Source organism: Neofelis nebulosa, chromosome 15 (assembly GCF_028018385.1).
Source record: "Neofelis nebulosa isolate mNeoNeb1 chromosome 15, mNeoNeb1.pri, whole genome shotgun sequence".
NCBI classification, from domain to species: Eukaryota; Metazoa; Chordata; class Mammalia; order Carnivora; family Felidae; genus Neofelis; species Neofelis nebulosa.
Genome location: NC_080796.1, coordinates 14365296 through 14386508, shown reverse-complemented (window position 1 = coordinate 14386508; position 21213 = coordinate 14365296). Strand labels below are relative to the sequence as shown.

The 21213-nt window shown below is 39.4% G+C and overlaps 1 protein-coding gene across 3 annotated transcripts in view; it reads left to right on the top strand.

The window, feature by feature from the left end:
* EXO1 (exonuclease 1) overlaps positions 1 to 21213 on the top strand; it is a 37916-nt gene that overhangs the window by 7684 nt on the left and 9019 nt on the right. For 2 of the 3 annotated variants that reach the window (XM_058700473.1, XM_058700474.1), the window contains 7 exons: positions 428 to 565; positions 1500 to 1712; positions 3541 to 3728; positions 4303 to 4399; positions 9768 to 9993; positions 14615 to 14858; positions 20322 to 21102. In XM_058700473.1, the coding sequence (XP_058556456.1) occupies positions 428 to 565; positions 1500 to 1712; positions 3541 to 3728; positions 4303 to 4399; positions 9768 to 9993; positions 14615 to 14858; positions 20322 to 21102 (1887 nt within the window). The remainder of the gene's footprint in view (positions 1 to 427; positions 566 to 1499; positions 1713 to 3540; positions 3729 to 4302; positions 4400 to 9767; positions 9994 to 14614; positions 14859 to 20321; positions 21103 to 21213) is intronic. The other variant, XM_058700475.1, reaches the window with a different exon arrangement.

Genomic DNA, 21213 nt, shown 5'->3' with positions numbered 1-21213 from the left:
CAAGACAGTGTCAGGTAGACTTTTGTAGTGTGAAAAGAAAATATATTTTCATAAGGGAAAATACATCCAGAACTCCAAACAAATGTCTTATATGCTTTTGGAGCATAGCCATTCTGAAGATGCAAGCTTTCTACAACTTGAAATAATTAAAGTTTTCTGGCTTCTATTTTTTTTTTTTCTCCCTCTGAATGTACAGCTATTTTCTCCAAATTTATAAAGTGATTTTTTTAAAAAAGAATTTTTTAAATTCTTTGTGGCTATATGATTAGTTCAATATTTGCTAGGACTAAAAGTAGAAACACTTCAAAGGAAATGATTTCTGAAAACAATTATCAGCATGTGCATGTCGAGGCTGGTAGTAAAACAGGAAATTGTTCAGTGCTCTCCAGATGCCATCCTGGAGATTGACCATGATCCTCTCTGGCAGGCTGCCCGGTCCCAGGGAGTAGATTGTCTTGTGGCTCCATACGAAGCAGACGCGCAGCTGGCCTATCTTAACAAAGCTGGTATTGTACAAGCCATAATCACAGAGGACTCTGATCTCCTCGCTTTTGGCTGTAAAAAGGTACTTTACTACTACATACTGTTTTCTGTGCAGTTGGCAATGGTGTAAATCAAGGCACTAAGGTTTTTCTTTTCCAGGAATCATCACTTTATTTTACTTAATACCTACAGTTAATATCTACTTTACAATGTTAATAATTATTTTATTTAAAATGCAGGGTTTTGCTGCTTGACATTTGTGTAATCTTGACACTTTTTCAGAGTAAGCTCTTACGGTTAAAAGGTTTTGTTTTATCCGAATTCTTCAGTAGAGTGTAGACTTGCTATTCTTAATTTTGGTAATAATTTATATGCTTTATTTTTTTTCAACTAGGTGAGGTAAATAACTTACCTAACAGGATGTTTTGCAGTTACTTAGAATTATGTATAAAACTGTTGAATGGAAAATTTTATCATGACATAGTAAGGGAGGATTAAGATACAAAACTATAAGATGATCTCATTTTTGTTACTGCCAATGTTATTCATATTATCTACATATTTTATAGATGACTAGAAGGATCTGTTGAAGGGTTAATGTTGGGTAACAGTGACAAGTGAGAGGTGTCAGGCAACTTTGGTTTCCTTCTTCCTGAATTTCCTTGTTTTCCAAATTCTCTACAATGAACATATATTACTCTAAGAGAAAGGATTTCTGTATGGATTGTTATTTGATTGCCATGACAACTCTGAATGTCAGTAGGGGGTAAGAGACACTCTTTCTACCAGAGTCAGGGCAAGGGAGTCCTGGTGCAGGACCCTATCTAGACATAGTGTATGTTTCAGTTTAATTTATTTACAAATTGCACAGTGATTACCTGGCCTATCTCTCTTCTCAATGTGATGCTAAATAACAAGAAAGAATTCTTAGGAATATTACAATGGGTTAGATCACGAAACATTAAAATGACCCTTACAGGTACTTAGGTATTTAACAATTTCCCTTCCTTTTGAAGGTGATTTTAAAAATGGACCAGTTTGGAAATGGACTAGAAATTGACCAGGCTCGGCTGGGAATGTGCAGGCAGCTTGGGGACATGTTCACCGAGGAGAAGTTCCGGTATATGTGCATACTTTCAGGCTGTGACTACCTCTCCTCACTGCGTGGGATCGGGTTAGCAAAGGCCTGCAAAGTGCTCAGACTAGCCAATAATCCGGATATTGTAAAGGTGGGAGTGATTCACCAAGTGCCATATTCAGTTTCCAAACCATTTCTTCCATCATAGATACACCCCTCAGAATATGAATTTTAAATATTCTATCCTGTCAACAGCCCATGTTATGTCATTGAAAGGAAAAAATGACTAAAACACTAGAATTTTGTTTTTGGCAACTGATGGACCTGTTTTAAGCAATTGATAAATTTTTTAAATGAAGACTTATATAAAGTGACTTAAGGGTAAAGTGTTCTAGATAAAATTAATGTTAAAATTATCTTTCAGTTTCTGTCCTATTGTCTGTTGTAAGTGGTTCTCAAACTTTTTGGTCCACTTATGCTCTTTTTTTTGTTTGTTTTTTTTAATTTTTTTAAGTTTATTTATTTATTTTGACAGAGAACAGAGCACACAAGCAGGGGAGAGGCATAAAGAGAAAATCCCCAAGACTTTGCGTGCTAGCAGCACAGAGCCAGATGTGAAGCTCAAACTCACAAACTGAGATCATGACCTGAGCCAAAGTCAAGAGCTGACACTCAACTGATTGAGCCACCCAGGTGCCCCACCACTTACACTCTTAAAAGCTCTTCGTGGGGGCGCCTGGGTGGCGCAGTCGGTTAAGCATCCGACTTCAGCCAGGTCACGATCTCGCGGTCCGTGAGTTCGAGCCCCGCGTCAGGCTCTGGGCTGATGGCTCGGAGCCTGGAGCCTGTTTCCGATTCTGTGTCTCCCTCTCTCTCTGCCCCTCCCCCGTTCATGCTCTGTCTCTCTCTGTCCCAAAAATAAATAAAAAATGTTGAAAAAAAAAATTAAAAAAAAAAAAAAAAAAAAAGCTCTTCGTGGCAATAATTTTTGTTTAATGGGTTATAGCTATTGATATTTACTGAATGACATTCAAACAAAACTAAAATGTCTATTAATTTTAAATTAACAATAATAAATTCATGGGGCACCTGGGAGGCTCAGTCAGTTAAGTGTCCAACTCTTAATTGCAGCTCAGGTCATGATCTCATGGTTTGTAAGATCAAGCCCCACATCGGGCTCTGTGCTGACAGTGCAAAGCCTCTTTGGGATTCTCGCTCTTGCTCCCACTCTCAACATATATAGCATATTGTAAAGAAAAATAGCCGTGTCCTCTAAAAACATGAAAATGACAGGAACTGCACATTTATGTAAATCTCTAACATGGCTTGATAGGAGACAGCTGAGTTCTCACATCTACATCCTCATACAATCTGATGCAATATCATGTGCAGGGTATCCTCTGGAAAACTGAGACTCCTCCATCACCACTCTGTCATTTCCCAGATAGCTTTACCTTAAAAAATAAGTATATGTTAAGCTAATTTCCGCCACCCGCCTTGGGCAATTCTCATCAGGAGTTGGTAGTAGAGCTGGGATTGGAGCCGTGGGCACTAAGTAGCCTGTGACTCCCAGGCCACTGATTCTCACTCTCTGGCTCTTCACCTGTGAGTGTGATGCGATGATGACTCCATTTTTAATTCTCAGGTTTTGTGTGTTGTTTTGCTTTTTTAGATAAAAGGGGCTTTGAGGGTGAGGAATGTGTCTTAACATCACACATGGGAATATAAACTTGACGTTGTAACTGAATTGTTCATTCTTTGGGTTAACAGAAAAATCAAAGAAGATACTGTCATAGAGACAATTTTTAGTACTGCAACATGATTGTGTTTTCTGGTAGAGGTTTTTAACGTAGATAAAATTAGTTGATTTTCTGTCTCGCCTCAGCCTCCTGTAATGTGAACCAGTTGGTCTTGGAGATGATACATTCCCTATTCTGTATTTGTAGATAACCAGTAAATATTTTTACATCCATTATTAGGTCATCAAGAAAATTGGACACTATCTTAAGATGAATATAACGGTACCAGAAGATTACATCAAAGGATTTATTCGGGCCAACAATACCTTTCTTTATCAGCTAGTTTTTGATCCCATCAAAAGGAAACTCATCCCTCTGAATGCATATGAAGACGACATTGATCCTGAAACACTGAGCTACGCTGGGCAGTATCCTTTCTGAACCAGAATAGAATTTTGTATTTCTTTCTTATTTTTATGGAGATATTTTTAGTGAAACATTCAGTAAAAAGCCTGTAAATTGTTTTCTGCTTTCTTTTTTATAGTGAAGCCTATCTTTTGTTAATTTTAAATACCATGCTGGTGAAAATTTAGAGCAGCTTTTTGTTTATAACTTGCTAATTACTTGGGTTGACTTGACAGAAACATGTACCGAGTCAGTCACTTAAGGTACCCATGGCAAGGGCGGCATTTCTCGGCAAACAAGCTCGATTTATTAGGAGGGCCATCCTGGGCACATGTGCACGCCGTGTGCCCTGCTCCTAACCCGGGCTACATACACTCAGTGTGGTTCAGAGCCCTGGGTCACATATGTGATCTACTAGTGACAAGTAGACACTAGTGAACGACACCTGTGGTTTCAGGAATGCTGAAGGTAGAAAGTCAGGATCTGCTGGAGCCCTAAACCTGAGCATTTTCTGCAATGATAGGAAACACTTTTCTATCGTAGTTACACTCATTTGGTTGTTAATGAAAGCATTTTTCCTTAATCTTACCAACCTAGGTATTTTGATGATTCCATAGCTCTTCAAATAGCACTTGGAAATAAAGATATAAATACTTTTGAACAGATCGATAACTACAATCCAGACATTGCTACGGTAACATCTTAATGAGCTTTTTTTTTTAAGTGACTTCACTTTTAGAGAGCATGTTTTAGTTATGTCTTAGGAACTGTGACTAAAGGCAAATCTTCATGTAATAAACATCTTCTAAGGATTGCTGTATCCCAGCTGTTTGCACAATGTGGGTTTAAAACAACTTGATGCTAGAGAAATTGTCTGTCTTAGAACATAGGTATATTGGTTAATTTCCTTAAGTTAAAAAGCAATCACATGATATATTACCAGACCTTTAGATGTGAACATTTCTTTTGTGTCTACAAGCCTCTCTTCTCATCCCATTCCATCCCATTCCATCCCATTCCATCCCATTCCATCCCATTCCATCCCATCCCATTCCATCCCATTCCATTTGCCTTTGGCCTTTGGCATTTTGAAGATTCAAACCTAGAAATGCTACCATTAGAAGGAAAAGCTGGTTTTTTTGCTCGTTGAGCAAATATTGAGTGCCTCTGAGCTCTGTCCTTGAGCCCCTCCATGTTTTCTTCTACTTTTTCCCAGTTGTGTATATCCCTTCTGACAACCCCCCCCCACCAACCATTCTCTCCTTTCTCTGACTGTTCTCTTTTCTGTTCATATCTATTCCTAAAATAAGTTCAGATGGCTTTACTTACTCATGCAGAAACCTCGCACATCTTTAACCCTATCTCCAGTCTAGTACCAGCCACGTAATTCTGAATGTTTCTTGGATTTCTACGTAAATGTTTTCCTAGAACCTTAAATCCATCCACAGTCAAGAACAAACTCTTTGGGGTGCCTGCGTGACTAGTCAGTTAAGCGTCCAACTTTGACTCAGGTCATGATCTTGTGGTTTGTGAGTTCGAGCCCTGCGTTGGACTCTGTGCTTATATCTCAGAACCTGGAGCCTGCTTCAGATTCTGTGTCTCCCTCTCTCTCTGCCCCTCCTCCACTCACGCTCTGTCTCTCTCTCAAAAATAAACACGAAAAAATTAAAAAAAACAAAAACAACAACTCTTCATTCCTTATCAGCTTTCCTTAATAACATTTCTCCTTTTTCTTTTTTAGCACTTTTCACTACATAAATTACATCTCAATACTTGATTTTGTGAGTCTTCCCAGCAGAATGCAATTTTCATAAAGGCAGGACATTAAGAACTTCACTGCTATATTATTTTTACCATGTTTATGGAAGGAATGAATATCAACTACATGATCTCTTTCATTCTCAGACTAGAACACTTGGAAATAAACTTCGGCTGCTCTTTCATTGCTAAGTCCTTTTGCTTTTAAGTTGTCCTCCTGAAGGATAGTTTCTTCTTTCACAAAGCTTCTGGTCTAATCCGGGTCTTCCCACCCTTGCTCACTAATTCAGTTCCTGACTTAGCATTTATTAAGCACTGTAATTAGCATAGGTTAGCTAGTGTTCTGGAATATAAACAAAAATAAAATCTAATTCTTCCTCTCTGGTGCTCATTCCTTAGGGGAGGGAGACGTGGTTATATCAATAGAAATAGTAAGTTCTGTAGTAGAGATGTATTCTAGGCTCCATGAAAAAAAAATAAAAAGACCATGCACCTAACTCCACTGGAGAGAATTCTTCATAATAATAGTAGCAAATATTTACGGGGCATTACTATGTTCTAAATACTATTCTAATAACCGTATGCATAGTGACTCATTTACTCTTCAACAAGCCTGTGAGGTCAATATTATTATTCCCATTTTACAAATGAAGAAACAACAAGAGGGAGGTTAGGGAAGTTGCCCAGATCACACATTTAAATAATTGGGGAGTTATGATCCCAGGCCAAGCTTTGCTGTCTCCTTGTGGAGAAACGTGTCCTGGGTTTGCAAATGTCAGTGGGGATTTTCAAGATGATGAGTGACTCCAGGTTGAAGCATGAGTGGAAGAGGGTAGTAAGCAGTTCATTATGGATGGCCCAAGAATGTCCTAGTGTTCCATGTGAAGGAAGCAGAGGGCCTTGAGAAAGAAAAAGAGGTGAACCTGGAGAAGGTGGCTGCTGATAAACTGGCGACCAGTTGAGCATTGAAAAGAAATCATTACTGTCAGCTGAAATAAACCAAGCCTACCAGGAGGACACAAATCCCTAATGATACTAGGAAAGAACCTTATGTTGATCATCTCAAATCATGTAAACCTTCCTCTTTTCTGTTTTCCTAGAACCTCTTTATTAATTAGATGTTATTTCTTAGTCCTCTAGTTTTTCTTATTCATGTCTTTGTCCTTTGTTTTTTTCTGGGAAACGTTTGTCTTCCAACTTTGTACTATCCAGTGTAGTAGCCAGTGGCCACATGTGGCCTGTTAAAGATTCTGTTTCACGGATCTTTCTCTGAGAATACCAATTATAATTTCCTACACATTTTCTGCTGTTGTCTGCATTTTCTGCTCTGAATTGTTTTTGGTTTTTTTTTTCTACTTGTTTTGGCCTTTTCTCTTTCATAGTGGAGACTTTTATTCAAACATCTGAAGCTTCTTGTCTATTTGTTCCTATTTGAGAGAGGCACTGAGAAGCTCGAGAAGATTTGTGTGAACAAGTGGGGCCTACAGTTTTGGGCTTTACCCTTGGGTGATCTGGTTGCCAACAAGCTGGCTTGATTTTGTGAAGTCCCAAATGTCAGCATGTTTTCTCTGCACAGTTCCATTTTTCCAAAAAGGGATCCTACAATTTCTACTTGCACATGGAAACGTGGCAGTTTGCATTTTTTTTAATGTTTAATTTTGAGAGCGAGAGACAGAGCATGAGCGGGGGAAGGGCAGAGAGAGAGGGAGACATAGAATCTGAAGCAGGTTCCAGGCTCCGAGCTGTCAGCACAACCCGACATGGGGCTCGAACTCCCGAACTGCGAGATCATGACCTGAGCTGAAGTCAGACGCTTAACCAACTGAGCCACCCAGGTGCCCCCATGGCAGTTTGCATTTTAAGAGCAGGTTAGGGAAAGTGAGTTGGGGTGAGCCTTTCATTTGATATCTGTCTTTAGATAAATGGATCTTCCCACCTTCTGAAGTGCCTTCTGTTTCTGGGTTTCAGCTGAACAGTTGCTCTGGTTCTGAAGGCAGGTAGGTGTGAGTTGACTGGTCACTTGGAAGATAAAGGCCCAAGGGTCAAATAATCTTCCTTTTCTTAGCCCTGCCCCATGTAAAGCCTGTGTGGTAACTGGTGCCTTCAATTCCTGAGCTTTTCTCATGTGTGTGCAGGTGAAGTTGACTTCTCTTTGGTATTTTCTGCAGACACTTGGGCTTGATCTCTCTTCTGCTGAGTTCTTAAAATTCCTCTGTCTATACTCTTGTTTGATCGACACAGATATCTCCTAATTTTACTGCAGATGGAGTTTGTGTTTTGTTCTGGGGGATAATAATCAAAAGAAGGGGACTGAAAAGTGTATACTTTGCTATCTTTACACATTTGAATTATTGATATTATAATTTCATCAGGAATGTTTTTTTTTTTAATTTTTTTTTTTTTTAACGTTTATTTATTTTTGAGACAGAGAGAGACAGAGCATGAATGGGGGAGGGTCAGAGAGAGGGAGACACAGAATCTGAAACAGGCTCCAGGCTCTGAGCTGTCAGCACAGAACCTGACGCGGGGCTTGAACTCACGGACCGCGAAGTGATGACCCTAGCCTAAGTCGGCCGCTTAACCGACTGAGCCACCCAGGCGCCCCTTATCAGGAATGATTCTTAAGTTGTTTCTTTGTCTCAGAAACTCTATAATATTTGGCTGTATCGAATCTATCCAGTCATTAATGAGAGTATTATGGCTCACTAAGATGTCCATCCCTTTATAGAGAAATTTCTGTAGGAATCCTTAACTGTACAAGCGAATTAATCCTTTTTATTTAAAATTTAGTCTTCCCAGTCTGGTTTTCTACTTGCGTGTTGTCTTTTTCATTAAAACTGTCAATGGGATCTATTGCCATGAGCCGTTACAATTAAGCTGTTTTTTATAACCATTTCCTCATTTATTCCAAATTACCTTCCTTGTTAATTCTCAAAGCGTATCCTGAATAATGTCACCTTGTTTTATTTATTTTTATCCATTCTTTGAGAGCTTAGATTCATTCCAAGTTAGGTGGGATTTTTGTTGACTGGAATTCATGCCCTGAGTACCAACATTTTTTATGCCTTTGTTAATTTTTCCCTTTGCCTCTCTATTAGAGTTTTATTGATATCCTCTTAATATATCCATGATGCCATTGTGAATAACTTATATTAGCATTAAGAATGACTACTTACCAGCACTTACTGTCAGTAAACTCTTTGTCAGAGAAAGTTTTATGCAAGACTCCGTGTAGACCAAAGTAGCTTTCTGTTTCTCCAGATTGTCCACTGAAGACGGTACCAAGTATGGGTCTAATAGAAACTAGAGTTTTATAAATTAGATTGTTTTGGTTTGAATTCAACCATTTTCTAGAGGTGGGATGGTTGATTACTTTAAATACACTGTTTTATGGTTTTAACTTTCAGGTGCTTTGTAAAGGGTGTGTAAATGACTATTCAGAGGCTTATTACCAGATGCTTGTTAAACTAGTTACTATTTTTTGAAATAATACTGGAATTTTAAAAGTACTTTTTTTTGGAGCGCCTGGGTGGCTCCGTCTGTTAACCATCCAACTCTTGATTTCAGCTCAGGTCATGATCCCAGGGTCTTGGGATCGAGTCCTGTGTCAGGCTCTGCACTGAGCATGGAACCTACTTAAGATTCTCTCTCCCTCTCCTTCCCTGACTCTTGCACACACACCCACATGCTCTTTCTCTCTAAAATAAAAATAAGTAAAATGTTTCTAAAAAATAAATTTAAAAGAAAGTACTTTTTTTTCTGGCTACATTTGTTCAATTTGTTCAAGTGCATTTTCATTTCTTGCACTGTTCATCTTAGGAAGATTCACTTTTTCTTAGAAATGAGCTAACAAGGTCACTTGAGTTTCATTACGAGAAGCAGACCCAGGAATACAAGACACATTTAATGGAAAAGTGTAGTTCATCAAAATAGAAAATGTTATTAAAGAACAGATACTTCCTCAGGGTGCCTGGGTGGCTCAGTTGGTTAAGTGTCTGGCTTTGGCTCAGGTCATGATCTCACGGCTCATGGGTTCAAGCCCCACATCGGGCTCTGCTGATAGCTCAGAGTCTGGAGCCCGCTTTGGATTCTGTGTCTCCCTCTTTCTCTGTCCCTCCCCCACTCACACTGTCTCTCTCTCTCTCACTCTCTCAAAAATAAATATTAAGAAAAAAAAACAGATAGTTTCCTCAAAAACTATTCAAAAGAATAAGTTAATTATTTACTTATAATTTATGTTGATAAGGGAAATGATTTGGCTATTTTCCTTCTTCAAGTAACCCTTTTCCTTTTTACTATTTCAGCCTGCCCAATCAAGAAGTCATAGTTGGAATGACAAAACATGCCAGAAGTCATCTAATGTTAATAGCATTTGGCATAGGAATTATTGCCCTAGACTTGAACTGAATATGGCTTCAGATGCTATAAGATTGAAGGAAAGTCCAAGTACTGTGGGCATTGAACAAGTGATCAGTGTTAAAGGATTAAATCTTCCAAGGAAGTCATCCATTGTGAAAAGACCAAGAAGTGGTATGTATTTTGCTTGTGGTACATATTGTGAAATATTAGTGTTGATCACATTTAAGAACTCTTTGCCAAACCCAAGGTCAGTAAGATTTAATCCTTTATTTTATTTTATTTTTTCCTAGAACTTCTATAGTTTTAGTTCTTAGATTTTGGTCTTTGGTCCATTTTGAATTAATTTTTTATATGGTGTGAGGTAAGGATCAAGGTTCACTTTTTGTGTATGTGGCAATCCATTTGTTACACCACCATTTGTTAAAAGATTGCCCTCTCCCCATGGAATTACCTTGGCACATTTGTTGACAATCAGTTGACCTTAACCATATATTTGTGAGTCTGGTTTAGACTCTATTATTCTGTATCATTGGTCTTTTCCCATCTTCATGCCGGAACATTGTCTTAGTTACCATAGCTTTATAGTAAATCTTGGAATTAAGTAAAAGAAGTCCTCTAAGTTTGTTCGTGTTTTGCAAAGTTGTGGCTATTCTCTGATTTTCATAGTTCCATACAATTTTTAGAATCAGCTGTCAATTTAAAAATAAATAGGGGCACCTGGGTGGCTCAGTCAGTTGAGTATCCGACTTTGGCTCAGGTAAGATCTTGTGGTTCCTGAGTTTGAGCCCTGAGTCAGGCTCTGTGCTGACATCTCAGAGCCTGGAGCCTGCTTCAGATTCTGTGTCTCCCTCTCTCTGTCTGCCCCCCCCCCCCCAACACACTCAAATAAATAAACATTAAAAAAAAATGTTTTTTAATAAGTAAAGCCTGCTGAGATTTTGGATTAGAATTTGGTTGAATCTATGGATCAGTTTTGGGGAGAATTGACTCCTTAACTATACTGGTTTTTTGTTTGTTTTGTTTTTTAATGTTTATATCTTTGAGAGAGAGACGAGTATGAGCAGGGAGGGGCAGAGAGCGAGGGAGACACAGAATCTGAAGCAGGCTCCAGGCTCTGAACTGTCAGCACATAGCTGGACGCGGGGCTCAAACTCACAAACTGCGAGATCATGACCTGAGCCAAACTCGGATGTTCAACCAACTGAGCCACCCAGGCACTCCACTATTTTGGATTTTCTGATCTGATTAGTGAAGTCTTTCATTTTTCTTCAGCAGTGTGTTGTAATTTTTAGTGTGCGGGTCTTACAGACATATATTGTCAAATTTATCACTATGTTTCAGATTTTTGATGTTATTGCAAACACTTTTAATTTTGATTTTTAGTTATTCATTGCTAGAAATACAGTTGACTCTTGAACAAGGATTTGGACTGTCCAGTTCCACTTATATGTGGATTTTTTTTTTATAAATACAGTGCAGTAAATGTATTTTCTCTTTATGATTTTCTTAACATTTTATTCTGTCTAGCTTTATTACAATACAACACATAGCATACAAAATCTGTGTTAATTAGCTATGTTATCAGTAAGGCTTTTGGTCAAGAGTAGGCCACTAGTAATTAAGTTTTCAGGGAGTCCAACGTTATACACAGATTTCTGACTCTGGAGGGGGTCAGTGCCCTTAACTCTCATGTTCAAGGGTCAACTGTACAATTGACTTTTGTGCTTTAATCTCCTGTTTGACAACCTTACTAAATTTATATATTGGTTCATAGTGTCTCTTCTGTAGACTCTGCAGGATTGCTGTATAGATGACCATACTGCCTGCAAATAATGGTAGATTAGTCATGCTTCTCCTTTTCCACTCTAGATGCTGTTTGTTTGTTCATTTGTTTTCCCCTCCTTCTTTTATTTCTTTTTCTTGTCTTCCGGAACCTCCAGTACAATGTTAAACAGAAGTACTGAGAGTGGCTTAAAAAAAGAAGTACCTATGGGGCGCCTGGGTGGCTCAGTCGGTTGGGCGGCCTACTTCGGCTCAGGTCATGATCTCGCGGTCCGTGGGTTCGGGCCCCGCATCGGGCTCTGTGCTGACAGTTCAGAGCCTGGAGCCTATTTCAGATTCTGTGTCTCCCTCTCTCTGACCCTCCCCTGTTCATGCTCTGTCTCTCTCTGTCTCAAAAATGAATAAAGGTTAAAAAAAATTTTTAAAAAAAAAAGAAGTACCGAGAGTGGCATACTAAGTCTTGGGCAAAGAAAGGTGTTTTACTTTTCTCCTAGAAGCTGTGTAGAAGTAGAAAGGATGATTGCAATCTGTCCCCTCTCTCTTTTCCTCGGATAGCTACATGAATGAATGAAAGTCTAACAACAAAAATAAAACAAGCCCTTTGTAAATTCAGGTATAGATTATTCATCTTTTGTCAAAATGTATTGATTCCTTCTGCACCTAAATCTTTTCCTGATAATATCTCTGGAGCTTTGTTTCCTTTTCTGAAATGGGAACGATGTTGCCTATTCACAAATTTTTGTATATGTTCTATAGGGTAACCTCTAAAAGCCCCTGGTATGTATCAAGTACAGTATACATGTTAGTTCCTTCCTTCCCTTCTGTTCCCATGAAAATCAGCTATTCATTTTATGTAGGGAGCTTCTTATCTGTAAGTTCTTTATGCTATAACTACCAGCTATCACTGGATTTTGTGCCCTGGACACACATCTAAACACAACAACAGAACAGAAAACAGTAAGTTAACCCCTTTAAAAAATGCTTTTCAAGGTTTTTGTTTGTTTGTTTGTTTGTTTGTTTGAGAGAGAGACAGAGCATTGAGTAGGGGAGGGGCAGAAAGAGAGGGAGACACAGAATCTGAAGCAGGCTCCAGGCTCTGAGCTATCAGCATAGAGCCTGATGTGGGTCAAACCCATAGACCATAAGATCATGAGCTGAGCCGAAGTCAGACTCAACCGACTGAGCCACCCAAGAGCCCCATAAGTTTACCCCTTTTAGTCAGCAGCCTGTCATAGATTTAGAGACAGCCACTGTGACTCTCCTAAATTTCTTTCCCAAGCTGTTTCTTACCTACCATGTTGTGTTTTGGATACAATGTAGTTTTTAATGATTGCGTGACTATTATAGTCAGTGATTGTTGAAATACAGTCTTCTTACCACAGAGCACAGTAAAAATTAAGAATTATGTCACTATTTCAGCCCTTCACCCAGAGACTATGCTTTAATATTACAAAATAAGATAGCATTAGCTTTTATTAACATTCCTGTCATTTTGCTGCATTTACTGTTTATAATCAGAATCCACTAGTTGTTAAACTAGGTACAGTTATATTTTTAAACTTGAATGTGAAGTAAATTATCTGTATTGAGGCAATCTTCACTATAATCCATTGTTCTGCCTTTATTAAAAAAAATCTTTGTATTGTCTACTAATATATGGGTATTATCTGTGTCACCTGGAAATTAGAGAAGTGTGGCTCCCTGTGTTAAAATGTGTTTGCTTGTGTAACATTTGATGGAATCAGCACAAGTAGAGACACTGAGAGAACGTACACTAGATTCCAGACCGCCGTTCAGCCTGCAGTCTTTGGGGTTCTTCAATTTGCTGCAATTCCACATAATAGCTAATATACAGTTATTTTGCTCTGCATTGTCCTCCAGGATAATATGAGACACACTGAGGTGTCCTGCTCAATTCAAAATATGCTAAATCCGTGACATTCCCCCAAATAGCTAGTCTAAAACCTTATCACAAAAGGAAAATGAGGCTAGCCTGCCTAGCATGACTGCTTCTTGGAGAAACCTTGCTGAGGATCCTCAGCGTTTGTTTCCTTCTTCCATAAGGGCCCACAGTTCTCTGCGTAATAAACAAATTTAGGCTTTTGCCAGGAATCAAAATCAAGTTTGCAGATCTGTGGCTTCTTAAAAATCTATAGGTTTTTAAATTTGAGGCATCATCGTCTCTCTAGCGTTTGGTACTTGCAACCAGTTTTCTAACCTCATAAAGTAGTGAGTACTTATTCCTACGTGAGTGAGGCTGTTCAGAAAGAATTAGTTGGACTGATTTAAAGCACCTTAGCACTGTCTCTGGTGGCCTATGTCAGGCATCAACCTATTGTATTATTTAGTCTTATGATTTATTCTAATGCCATAGAATACATTTGTCACACAGGTTTCTAGGGCCCCATAACTCGGTAATGAGGATCAGAACTGGAGCATAGATTACTTCACAACATGACAGTCACATATACTTCCGAGACTGTAACGTATGGACGGTGTGTAGAAATGGCTGCTGGTTTTATTGGAACATTTTATTTATTTAGTTAGTTAAAGCACAAGCAGGAGAGGGGCAGAGAGAGAGGGAGACACAGAATCCAAAGCAGGCTCCAGGCTCTGAGCTGTCTTATTGGAACATTTTAAAAGTCAAACAGTAAATCATATATTGGCATGTAAATTGCCTTAATTTCTTTTTTCATTCAAAATCAAGCCTTTAGTATAATAAGTATATAGCCTTACAGAATTGATCGTATCCTGAAATTTTGGTTTCAGTAATTTCACATAAAATCATAAAAACAATGGACATTAAATCTTAACTAATTTGTGAAATTGTAAACCACAGCTTAAGGGAATTTCCTTTTTCTTCTAAGTCATTCTTGTATCTCCTTTTGGGATGCACTGTTAAAGAAATAAGACTTCATCCTTAAGACAGTGAGATGTGGGCTGTAACATTAAGGCTGAGTCTGCACACGGCAGGCACAAAGATTTACAGACTGTTTTTGTTTCTGTTTAGAGGAGCTGTCAGAAGACGATCTGTTGAGTCAGTATTCCCTTTCATTCACAAAGAAGACCAAGAAAAGTAACTGTGAAGGTCATAAATCATTGAACTCTGAAATGCTCATGCCTCACCTGGTAGATGGAACTACTGTTAAAAAAAACATAAGCACACCACCTACGACAAGAAATAAATTTGCAGCATTTTTACAGAGAAAAAATGAAGAAAGTGGTGCGGTTGTGGTTCCAGGGACACGAAGCAGGTACAGTTTATCTACAGGATGTTGTGTGTCTGTTGTATTATCTACTCTGTTGATATTTATTTCAGCTGTCTTAAATAAGCAGTCCATGGAGTAGGTGTGGGCTTGGCTTAATCCCTTGACCATTTGTATCATGTGTAGCTGTAGTCCTGACGTAAATGCACAGCTATTGTCATGCGGACGCAAAATAAGAACTGTCAACTTATTATATTTTGCATTAGAAAAATTCTCTTGTTTTGGAGGGTCCCCTGCTTCTTTGTTTCTACTTTTTTTAAGAGCTAAAAACAATTTGGCAGGGTATTTTTATTATTATTTTGAGCATTTATTTTTTTTATTTTTTTAATTTACATCCAAGTTAATTGGCATCTAGTACAACAATGATTTCAGGGGTAGATTCCTTAATGCCCCTTACCCATTTGGCCCATCCCCCCCGCCCCAACCCCTCTCTCTAGTAACCCTCTGTTTGTTCTCCATATTTAAGAGTCTGTTTTGTCCCCTCCCTGTTTTTATATTATTTTTGCTTCCCTTCCCTTGTGTTCATCTGTTCTGTGTCTTAAAGTCCTCATATGAGTGAAGTCATATGATATTTGTCTTTCTCTGACTGACTAATTCATTTAGCATAATACCCTCTAGTTCCATCCATGTAGCTGCAAATAGCAAGATTTCATTCTTTTTGATCACCGAGTAATACTCCATTATATATTATATATACCACATTTTCTTTATCCATTCATCCATCGATGGACATTTGGGCTCTTTCCATACTTTGGCTATTGTTGATAGTGCTGCTATAAACATTGGGGTGCATGTGTCCCTTCGAAACAGCACACCTGTATCCCATGGATAAATGCCTAGTAGTGCAATTGCATCTCTCTGATGATAAATGATGTAGAGCATTTTTTCATGTGTTAGTTGGCCATCTGGATGTCTTCTTTGGCAAAGTGTCTATTCATGTGTTTTGCCCATTTCTTCACTGGATTATTTGTTTTTTGAGTGTTGAGTTTGGTAAGTTCTTTATAGATTTTGGATGCAAGGTATTTTTAGAAGTACATTTAAATACAGATGACTATAGAGCTCTAATATTAATTGAAAACCAATACCACACTAAGCATTGGGTTACAAAAATGAGAGACCTAGTATTTGTTGAGAAGCTTATAGTCCAGTTGCAAAAATAGATCCGTAAAGGAAATCTATACAGTGTGGTGGGTACAGTGACAAAAGTATCCCTGAGGTGTTCTGGGGGCATTAAATGGACGTCTCATGCAGATTGGGTGGTTAGGAAGGGGCAGGGGTCAGGTGCCATTACAAAGAATGCAGCCTCTACCTTCCCAGTAGAGGCAGGCAGCTTGGGCAGAGGCATGGAGCTGGGCAGCGGCATGGGGCAAGCATGGGGACAGCTTCTTGCTGTCAGTCGCTCTTATTAGCTGCCAAAATGCAAGTCTAGAAGGATGCTGAGGGAGCAGAAATAGGCACAAGGCCAGTTCAGTTTGCAAGCCAGGCTAAGGAACTTCTCATCTTTAGAGGTGACAGGAGATATTTGGAGGGTTTTGGTCAGGGTAGGGTATGACTTGATCATACCTGCTTTTGATGGACCACTCCAAGTGTGCCATGAAGGATGGATTCTAGAAGACCAAAGTGGAACAGAAAGATTGGGTAGGCTGTTCTGTAGTCCCTGTGAGTGATGATGAGATTTTGGGGTCAGGATAATGTAGGGGTCTGGAGTTTATACCCTGGGATTGGACCACCTCAATTTGAATCCTATCCTGTTCACTCATGAGATGTTTGACTTAGGTAAGCGGACTTCTGGGTGCTTCAGTTCCCTCTTTTTTTTTTTTTTTTTTTAATGTTTATTTTTGAGAGAGAGAAAGAGAGCATGTGCATGAGTGGGTGTGGGGACCAGAGAGAGCAGGGAGACAAGTCCAAGCAGGCTCTGGGCTGTCAGCCCAACACGGGGCTCAAACTCACAAACCACGATATCATGACCTGAGCTAAAATCAAGTCTGACGCTTGACCGACTGAGCCACCTAGGGGCATCCTCTTTAAAAAATGGGACCAACATCTCTGACAACCTCAGGGCCACTGAGAGGATTAAATTAATACTGTAAATAAAGGTGCCTAAAACAGTACCTGACAGATGATCAATACACAATGAATAGCTCTTCTTCTGTTGTCTGGGTGGTGAAGTTACAATGAGCAACAGGACGTCTCAGTGTTGAAAGTTATGTGGGCACATGAGGTAGCAACTCTGAGAACCGAGCAGCCCCCGCATTCCCCTAGGAGACTTGGAGAGGCTGTTGTCTTCAAGTGTATACACCAGGCTGATCCAGGCTGTCTGACCATGACCGTGGGAAGTGGACAGGAAGGAACCACCCACTGCTCCTCTCCCATCAGGCCTTCTCAAGGGAACAGCCACGTCCCAATTAAAGGATCATTTTGATTCTGCCTTTCCTAGTCACTGTCATTAAAGATGGCATTACCAGTGCAGCGATGAAAAAGGAGGCTGCCAAAGATGAAGAAGGCTCTAGATGATACACACTGATTAATAACATCCTAGAAAGTTGGCTTTTCTTACTTGGAGAAATTTTTAGAACTTGCGTTTTGTTTTTCCATGTGGGAGAAAATAAAATTTCCCTTTTCTGTCACTCAGTGCCCACCTCTTCTTCGAGGACGGGCTAATGAGAACAGAGTTCGCATATCTCTGCCGGCCTCACCTAGTCACCAGCGAAGCTTAATCAAATTTCCATTCACAGCTGCACATCGCTGCTTTAATAGTTTAGGTAGATGTGGCACTGATAAGTTGTTGAGAGATGTTTGGAAAAATAAAATTTTTTTTCTGGCACTTTCATATGAAATAATAATTGTAAGTCTCTACAGTTTTCTGACCTGGGTGGTATAACAACATCTAATAACAACTAAGTGTTAGGAAGTTGGTATTCGTAGCTAATTTTCAAAGTTCTTTAACATACTCTCTTCCTCCTTTCAGCAAAATTATGAGACATTCAGGGTTGGTGTTGTTTTCTCCATTTTGGGTTAAGACATTCAGGCTCCAAGAGGTTTTAAAAAAAAAAAAAAAAAAAAAAAAACAACTTTCCCAGGGTGGCAGAGTTAGGACTGGCGATGGGAGAGGTCCTGGTGCTCCTCAGCATGGTGGGTGGAAAGGAGCACGTGATCTGATCAGCCTGGATGTGAATTCACACTGTGTCATCACATTAATTGAGTGATCCAGGGCACCTGGGTGGTTCAGTCATATGAGTGTCTGACTCTTGGTTTTGGCTCAGGTCATGATCTCACAGTTTTGTGAGTTCAAGCCCTGCGTCTGGCTCTATACTGACAGCTCAGTGCCTGCTTGGGATTCTCTCTCACCCTCTCTCTGGCCCTCCCGTGCTTGCACTGTCTCTCTCTTTTTTTTTTTTTTTAATTTTTTTTTCAACATTTTTTATTTTATTTTTGGGACAGAGAGAGACAGAGCATGAACGGGGGAGGGGCAGAGAGAGAGGGAGACACAGAATCAGAAACAGGCTCCAGGCTCCGAGCCATCAGCCCAGAGCCCGACGCGGGGCTCGAACTCACGGACCGCGAGATCGTGACCTGGCTGAAGTCGGACGCTTAACCGACTGCGCCACCCAGGCGCCCCGGCACTGTCTCTCTCTTAAAATAAATAAATGAATTTTTTTAAAAAATGTAATCAAGTGATCTTTCACACCATTGAATTTCCCTGAGCCTATTTCTTTATAAAATATGTATCAGCTGTTCTGAAGACTAGCAGAAGTATATCAAGCACCTGACACAGTGCCCAGTCAGTAATATATCTGCGAGAATTTATCATCACCCCACTCTTTAATGTGATTTGTATTTAATGTAATATCACCCCACTACATTAACCTAATGCAACAGGAGGTATTAAATATGCCAAAGTTTGTCTTCATCCTGTCTGCTTTTTTAGAAGTCTGTTTTAACTCTTTTATTATATAGATACTTTATCCTAGAAACATGCCAGTTTATCTTTTCAGATCTAGAAATATAAGTTAAGCAACAACATACACTAATTGGGAAGAGGTAGCCATGATCTGGGAGGAGTTCTGGGTTTTAATTCTGCTCTCTTGCTGATTAATTTTATAACCTTGGGCACTGTTACTATAACTTTTCTTACCTATGAAATCATACCTGGAAGAATACTTGGATATCATAGGGGTTATTATTTAAAAATGAATTATGTAATCAGATCTAGGAGCTGTTTTGTGCTTAGTGACTAGCCTAGTAAGACCTTTCCTTCCTGCCCTGTACCCACACCTCAGCTGGGGATTAGATGAAGGATAGAGAGGGTATTTTTACTCTCTAGCATTTAGTAAATATTCTGTTTATCATCTTGGATTTGAACTAATTAAAGCAGTAATTTCTTTTTAGGTTTCATATTTATCTGATCATATACTCTGGGAATTTCCTTTTTAACCTAAAAACTCTCTGAATATATCTTCTCTATAAGGATACTCATCTTTCTTTTCTATTGGAGTGTTTATAAGTGGTGTTTTAAAGCTACCAGACTGAGTAAACCTCTTATTAATACAGAATTTAATGATTGATGGTGAGGGGCGCCTGGGTGGCTCAGTTGGTTAAGCGTCCGACTTCAGCTCACGGTCCATGAGTTCAAGCCCCCAATCAGGCTCTGTGCTGACAGTTTGGAGCCTGGAGCCTGCTTCAGATTCTGTCTTTCCCTCCTCCCTCCCCGACTCGTGCTTGGTCTCTTGGTCTCTCTCTCTCAAAAATAAATAAACATTTAAAAAAAATTATAAAAAAAATGATCGATGGTGAAAGTCATAACCTCACATATTTAAAATAATGTGAAAGTTTATAGGATATTTATTTTAAAAGCCAGTAGAGTATGGACCACTACAAGTTCCCAGATGATTCACTACGATGGACTAAGCCAAGATAAAGAGTAAATGACTAAATTTTTTTATTTTGCATTTACAAAGTAAGAGACAGTAGTTGTAAATTGTCCTTTCTGTCGCATATTTCCATATCTCCTCAAATATTTGACTGTCAGCCGTGTGTTAGCCACTATTGTAGGTACTGTGGAGGACACAATGGCTTGGATGGTAGCTGTCCTCAAGGAGCTTCTGGTCTGTTGGGAGTCTATTCAGTGAAGGTTAGGAGAAAGGATACCTATATGATGATGAGGTATAGATAAATTATGCCAGTTCCAAATACACCTATGTAGAGAGGACTGCTTTTAGGAAATCCTGTCTACAACTTCAGGATTTCAAATAAATTTCTAAATGTGTGAATGTTGTTATAATCAAAATTTAAACTTTCAAGAACAGTTTTCTCTTTATGAAATTATGTATTTAGGAGAGTTTTTCTTGAAGAAACAAGACCATTTTTCCATTTTTCATTATCTGAATCTTATCACCTTTGTGAGAAAACTCTAAAACATTTATGCATTCTTTGTATTATTTTTTTTGTTAGATTTTTTTGCAGTTCTCTGGATTCCGCCAACTGTGTATCAGCGAAAGCAGGCGGTGAGCCCCCAGAAAAAAGTTCTGTCACAGATGAAGAGGCCAGTGTAGCTGAACCAGATCATCAGGATGGCAAGAAGCTGGCTGGTCCGGATGGAGCATATAATTCAGATGATGAGGTTCCAGATGAAAGTTCTGTCACAGATGAAGAGGCCAGTGTAGCTGAACCAGATCATCAGGATGGCAAGAAGCTGGCTGGTCCGGATGGAGCATATAATTCAGATGATGAGGTTCCAGATGAAAGTTCTGTCACAGATGAAGAGGCCAGTGTAGCTGAACCAGATCATCAGGATGGCAAGAAGCTGGCTGGTCCAGATGGAGCATGTAATTCAGGTGATCAGGTTCCAGATAATGCAACTATGATTGCTGACGACTCTCTATGTTTGGAGACCAGCAAATTCACAAGGACCATCTCACCACCCACCCTGGGGACACTCAGAAATTGTTTTAGCTGGTCTGGAAGTCTTGGAGATTTTTCACAAACTTCAAGCCCCTCTCCAGGCGCAGCACTGCAGCAGTTCCGGAGAAGGACCGATCCCCTCACTGCGGCACCGGACCAGAGGGAAGCGTCTGCTGTGTCCCAGTTAAAGAGCGAGGAGTCTGGTGATGGAGCGCCTCCCGTGCAGGCAGCGGCTTGGTGTCCAAAGTCTCAAGGAAGCCCAGAACTGTCACCACACAATTTAAATGTGTCAAAACTGTCTCAGCCTTCTAGTAAGGATTCCGACTCAGAGGTAAGTCACATTATGAAGCCTTTGTTTTCAAATCCATACATAAGAGAAGATCTGGTATTAATCAGATCACTGGGGAAATTTTGCCTACGTTATGGAAATAATTGGCTGTCT